This window comes from Pinus tabuliformis, chromosome 4_2 (genome assembly GCF_031772625.1).
Source record: "Pinus tabuliformis cultivar Carrire ecotype Pingquan chromosome 4_2, CPIR1, whole genome shotgun sequence".
Taxonomy (NCBI): Eukaryota; Viridiplantae; Streptophyta; class Pinopsida; order Pinales; family Pinaceae; genus Pinus; species Pinus tabuliformis.
Genome location: NC_142304.1, coordinates 313,850,911 through 313,857,741, shown reverse-complemented (window position 1 = coordinate 313,857,741; position 6,831 = coordinate 313,850,911). Strand labels below are relative to the sequence as shown.

Genomic DNA, 6,831 nt, shown 5'->3' with positions numbered 1-6,831 from the left:
GTTATTTCTGCTATTCAAGGAAATAACACTTATTTTCTCAGATTTGTAGAGGATTTTTCTGCTGAAGAAGGCCCTGTCAATGGCCGTATGCTGAAGCATTACCATGATCCCTTTTAAGGGACACAATGCAACTTTGTATATATCTTTGTACAGTCTTATTTGTATATATCAACACTTTGTTTTCATTTTTTTTTATAAGCAAGCCGATTGTTTAAGAAGCAGCAGTAAATCTGCGAAGATCCAGCCGATGCAAGTATTCCAGTTTTAAAAGCCCTATCTCTGCACTAATTCCAGCACAACAGCGAAGAATAGCACAGACACATCACAATGTATCATGGTAAAGGCAAGCTGTTGCAGATTGTAATCTTCAGCCAAAAGAGTGTTGACAAGGAAGAAGAAATTGGTCAGTAACTGTTCAGGACTAGAGTTAGAGGAGATACATCAGTTTTGACCCATGATTTTCAGAGACATAATGCTCAAACAATGTTGTACATAATTATCAAGCACGCAGAAGAAAGCAGGCGATGCTGTATAGTTCACAGTAATTCAGTTGAGGATGAGGTTGTTTATAGTTCCAAGTTTATATTTTTAAAAGCCAGAACAAAGAAGTATTCCCAGTCTACAGCAACAAATAGAAAATCAAGGCAGTCTGACCTGTTGTTCTTGGCTTTTCACAAGGAAAAGCCATCCCCAAGTGGAGCCACTGTTAGCCTCCTATTGCAACAGGGTATCATTTTTCATGATTGACATTTTCACATGCAAAATATGTCATACTTTGCAAGCTGCAGTGTTCCATATTTCCAGAAGAGACCAAAGAAGAAAGCCATGAAGTGTACTAGTCCAAATGCCACTGCTGATTCCAATTTTTGATGAGTTGTTCCAGTTTTGAAGAGTTTTCATTTAAGGGAGGTCCAAACAGTTTAATCTTGGTCTCCCTAGGTTTCAATTTCCTGTTTTAGAATATAGAGAATGATATTTGCCCAAACAGTTTAATCTTGGCAGATCTGTAGATAGGTAGAGAATCAAAGGGACCCAACTGCTTAATCTGGGCCCTGGCAGAAATAAGTGTAGATTTAGATAGGAAAAATTCAAAAGAAAAAATTGTAAATCTGGGTTTGCAAGTCTAAGTGCACCCAAACCAAAAAGAAGAAAAAATGTTAGGAGAGTAGGCTGGGTAGGTAGCTGTGTGGTTGCAGAATGATAATTTATGATCAATTTTGTGGTACAAAGTGTTATATTTTTACAGATCACAGTGCAGGCAGTGTTCATGCAAAGGAGCTCAAAGGTGGACATAACTAACTCCCCCCTTCTTCTAATTCCCCAAGTCCCTTACTAACTTCCCAAAGAGGTCAAGATCTACTTGATTCCTCTTAGATTCATCATCATCCATATCAGTTGCCTTGGTGAAGATCTGCTTCACTCAAGGATTTTTATTTCTTTTCAAGGTCTTTTCCCCAAAATATCCTAAGGTCCCTGACCTTAGCGCTTGCTGATCACCGTCATATTAACTACTAACAGTATTATATAATTCCCTATCAGTCTTCCACCTTCCCCTAGTAAAACTTTGTATATAAAATTCCCCTATGTGAATATCCCCTCCCTGGCAATATAGCCATATTTTTATAAGTCCGGGAAAAAACGGTCCATCCGGGGCTGTTTTTAGCCCATCCGTGTCTTAAAAGGGATTAATTTGACACCTAGCTATATTAATAACCTCTCCCCTAGCCCTAAACCCTCAAAAACCCCCTTTTCTGCCCCTAAACCAAAGTTTTGTGCACAAATACATTGACTCGCGCGTATTAAACCCATATAACCCCCGTAACCCGCATAAACCATTGTTTAGACCCACCTGCGCGCATATTAAAAAGGGAATATTATCTGTATATTCTTCGCCCATATCCCCCCACCGTATTATCTTGGCCACTAGCCGTCAGATCGTCCGCCCCGCAGATCGATGGTGGGTGGGCCGTCCCATCTCCAAAACGCCCAAGCTTTAGCATCCGAGAGATGGGCAGTATTATCTCCGTACCTCCCGCCACGCATCAGCTCCTGGGCTGTGGCAGAGCCCCCTCTGACAAAACCACTCCCCCCCCAAAGGTGGTGTGCCACAAAACCACTTACCGCCTCCTGCCCGGTGACGTCACCGCTTACGTCACCCCCCTGCACAGTCACCACTTACGTCACCCCCTCTGCCCAGTCACATGTCGGGTCATCTGCCTGCGTGGCCCCTTGCCATGTGTCATGCCACATCACTGTCCGTACATGATGATGTCATGCTGACGTCATCCCGCCACATCATCATGCTGATGTCACCCGCCGTACAACGTCACATCATGCTGACGTGATCAACACTTTTTTGGGGCGAAGGGTAAAAATCACACTTCGAAGCCCCGGAATCAGATTCTGAGGTAGTTTTTGATGAGCGATTTGCGTAGCGCAAATCGCTCATCGCTAGATTTTTTGGGCCTGAATGGGGAATCTTTAGGGAATCTTTTCATTCTGCAGCCCCCAGCAAGCCCGAAAGGCGCCGAATGACCCATTTTTCTTCGCGAAGCTTGCCGGGAGGACCAGAAAACAATTTTGAAGAAAACAGAGGCCGAACAGCGGCCATTAAATGATGATTTAACACACAGCACGTCAGTACAACATCTGTTTATTGCCAAAGAGTATCAGAGGAAGAAGAGAAGCCAAAGAGTATCAGCCGAAGATTTTTAGGGGCTCGAAGCACCTGAACATTGATGAGCCCCCCCAGAAAGTCAAATCAAGAGGCATAAGCCCATCCTTGCCCTCAAATCACAGTTAAAGCTTTAAATGTAGACAGACAGCAAAGATGCATAAACCCATACACATTTATTTCAGAAAACACTGCAGCAAGCCACCAAGGACAACATCATTTATTCAGTTTTGATACGGCGGCCCTGAGCGCAGCCCGAGATATTTTTTTCATTTATTTCTGGATAGGATTAGGTTAAGTAGTCATTTTTCTTTATGACCTTATTAGGTCAAGATGTAATAGAGGAACTCTGTAGATAGTTTTTCCCTATATATACCGCCCTCTACATTGTTTCAAAGGGTTTGTTGATTGAGAATTTTCACCAGAGACTCGCATTGTATACCTGAGTTTTTTCTATAAAAAGATTGATGAAAGCTTGGAGAGAAAACTGTCTGATGTAAATGAATGTTTTTGGAGATAGGAAGATGGAATTCTTGTGCTACAGCCTGAAGCAATAAGTGCATCTCACCTCTGTTTATTTTTTACCACTATCTAAATAGCAGAAAGAAAGAATAGCCTAGAATTAGTTTAAATACTCTCTATGCTCAATCTCTGCTATTTCTTTATGTTTTCCTCTGATTGAATTGGTTATGAATATGAATTCCTCCTGGCTCATGTTTACCCCAATTCACCTGTGTTTGCCAATTATCTAGGGATTCTTTACTGCCCCTAGGTAGCGCTCTGTTACCTCCTCTGTTAAGCTGATTGAGAGATTCTTAACTGCCTCTCATCACTTAGCATTTTTCCCATCATTTTAACCTGGAATGTTGTTTCATGCTCAGCTATCTTGCTCCACTTTCCCTCTCTTGTGATCGAAGAAATGCACCAGCAGTTCTCCTCCTCGACTCCACGCCCAATGGTTTGAAACTTCCAGACTATGCCTTGCCTCTCTATCTGAAAACATCAATTTTCCCACCAAAAACAAAACAAAAACCCTCTGAACTCGAGACCTAGCCTAAAATCATTTTCAACAAAGCTAAATCTAAAAGAGAGAGCCCTCTCTGATTGCAGGTTGGCTAGAACCTGCAGTCCAAAGTTGGTCTGTGGTTACCTCGGTCGTATCCTTTTCTAGAGCTTAAGGACAACCTGAGTGATAACACTGTGCTTCAAGAAAATTCAACAAAAACTCTTTGTAGAGATATTGTGCCTAGCTGTGCTGCACCCCCTTTGCGCATTGTGCAGCCAATGAAATGACTGGTACCGACACCTCATCTGTCTGGCACTTTCTCATGACCTTGCAAGCCAAAATTTGGGCGGCAAACTACACCGCCTTGTCTGTGATGGAATGGATAGAGTATATATGCAACTTTTTCACTAAGAAAAACTCATTCTTCATTCTATTCATGAGTTGTTTTTCTCTACTCTTGCCTTCAAACTCCTCGGTTGGATCCACCACTTGGTAGGGAAACCTAGTTATATGGTGGGTCAGCATATCTGTGATGGGGATGGGCTCTCCCAACCAAATACACCCATCATGAACCAATGTAAGCAATTGGTGTACAGACACTATGTTGATAGTGGTTCTACTAAAATGCAGTACCCATAACATATTTAGTAACCTAGCCTTCGCAACCCCCATGACCCACTTCATGGGTTCCAGTCGAGTGACACTAGTCCTCATCGCATATCTTCACAAAATATTTGTTTGTCGCCAAATAAATAATTTCCCGTGATCAGCTAGGTCCCAATCCTCCATTTTCAGTGCGGGAATGTACCCTAAGAGCACACCTTGAAATGGAAATTTCTTCGGGAATAACAGTGTAGAGACTATGAATTTAGCATTATATGAATCCTTGGGTACCTTCGCTTTGCCCTTTTGTGGAGGGATATACTTTTGGATCCTAGTGATAGGTTCTCCCTCCTTAACATCCAACTATTTAACCCCTTTGTGAAGCTCCTCTTTGTCAAGATCCAGGGGTTGATGTGGCTATTTCGACTTGTCTATCTTCCCTTTCTGTCGAACCTGTTAGACTCTATCTCATGTCAGAGATTGATTCTTCTTCAAAACCCTGTTTTGAAGAAGAAATCATTAAATGTGTTGCTTTAGATTATGTAATTTTTCATGATGTTCTAAGTCTCTAGATGAGACTAAAACTTTTGAAGGTGATAAAAATGGGCAACTATGGTTAAATAATTCAAATAGCACAGATTGTCTACAAGGTACCCTTTCAACGGTGTTTACATACGGCCAATTGGAGAAATGGAACTCTGGAATCTTCCATCTCATTGGAGGTGTAAATGAATTATCATAACATTCACAAGGTTACATGGGAACCTTTCTTGCAGCCTTGGAGCTTGCAGTGTCATCTTATTAGAAATTTTGGATGCAATGGCCTGTTGAGCACATCACCCATGACAAATGTTCATATTGACTCATGATCCCAGCTCAACTTAAACCTTATGGAAGCACTAATGCAGGCTGTTGTTCGAGGCAATGAGATGATCAAGGATATGTTGGATGGATTTAGATCAGATGACTGTCTGGGAAATCATCAGGTTGAAGAGCATAGTCCTCTTGGGAATGCACATGTAAGGCGATATGCACCATATTTCCTTCAAAATGACACAGGAATGCTTCTATATTTTTGGTTGATTCGTGGTCCTACAATTGTGGAGAACAAGTGAAACCATTGTAAATCACATGTTTACTCAATGGGTTCATAGCTATCGTGATCTTCCACTTATGATTAATCAGTGGGCAAATGTTACGAGATGGGAAATGCGTACAAAACCATTTGTGCGAACACTTGAATTCTTATGGCAAGAAGGTCATACAGCTCATGCCACAGAGGAAGAGGCAGAGAAAGAGGCTTTGCAGATGATTGAGGTATACCATAAATTTGCTTGTGAACAAGCAGCTATGCCTGTTATAGTTGGCCGCAAATCGAGAGCAGAGACATTTGCTGGTGCTCTTCGCACCTATACCATAGAAGCAATGATGGGTGATTGCAAGGCTTTGCAAGCTGGAACTAGTCACAATCTTGGGCAAAATTTTTCTCGTGTATTTGGTACTCAGTTCACTGATGAAAATGGACAGCGACAATATGTATGGCAAACTTCTTGGGCAGTAAGCACACGCATGGTGGGTGGCATTATTCTGACTCATGGCGATGATACAGGCTTGATGCTTCCACCAAGGATGGCTCCAATACAGGTAGTTATTATTCCAATATGGAAGAAGGCTGATGAGAAAGGTGTGATCTTGGAGGTAGCATCTAACCTAGAGAAGATACTTAAGGCTGCCGGCATCAGGGTCAAAATGGATGAGTCAGATCTGAAGACTGCAGGGTGGAAATTCAATTTCTGGGAAATGAAGGGTGTTCCATTAAGGATTGAAGTTAGTCCTCGTGATGTCTTAAATAAGAGTGTTGTAGTTTCAAGGCGGGATATGCCTGGAAAAGATGGGAAAGAATTTGGAATATCGATGGATCCATCATTTTTAGTAGTATATATAAGAGACAAACTGGAAAAAGTGCAATCGGCTCTCTTGGCAAGAGCTACAGCCTTCCGAGACAGCAACATTGTAAATGTAGAATCTTATGAGGAACTTAAAGCAGCGATTTCTGATGGAAAATGGGCAAGAGGTCCTTGGGCAGCAAGTGATTTTGAAGAGTCAAAGGTGAAAGAAGAGACAGGTGCAACAATACGATGTTTCCCCTTTGATCAGCCACCTGGAAATAAAGCTTGTTTAATGACTGGAAGAATCCTATGCAGACCGTATTAGCGCATGTGCTATTCCTCATTCCGGTATGGTATCCGGAGCTTATACTGCCCACAGTTTTCCTGTATATGTTCTTAATTGGAATATGGTATTTCCGATTCCGGCCCAGATATTCACCTCATATGGATACTCTGCTTATTTTTCGCCAACAACTGGCAGTAAAATCATAACTATCCGCCAAGCTAACCGGATATGTGTATAGAATTCTATCTTTGGTGATTTGCGCTGTACAAGCCATGAGATCGTCGATAGCCATGATTTTAATGGTCACTTGACCTGCTTTCGTGCCGAATGGGATCCAAAGGCTCCGTCCGAGTGCCTTGCAGTCATTGGTTGT

General features: G+C 42.0%; 1 protein-coding gene across 1 annotated transcript; it reads left to right on the top strand.

Moving 5' to 3' along the window:
* Nucleotides 1-5,395: 5,395 nt before the first annotated feature.
* On the top strand, nucleotides 5,396-6,497 carry LOC149169231 (proline--tRNA ligase, chloroplastic/mitochondrial-like). Its single transcript, XM_089425120.1, has one exon. It carries the CDS (start codon nucleotides 5,415-5,417, stop codon nucleotides 6,495-6,497), a length of 1,083 nt encoding a protein of 360 aa, XP_089281246.1. The 5' UTR covers nucleotides 5,396-5,414.
* Nucleotides 6,498-6,831: the final 334 nt, after the last annotated feature.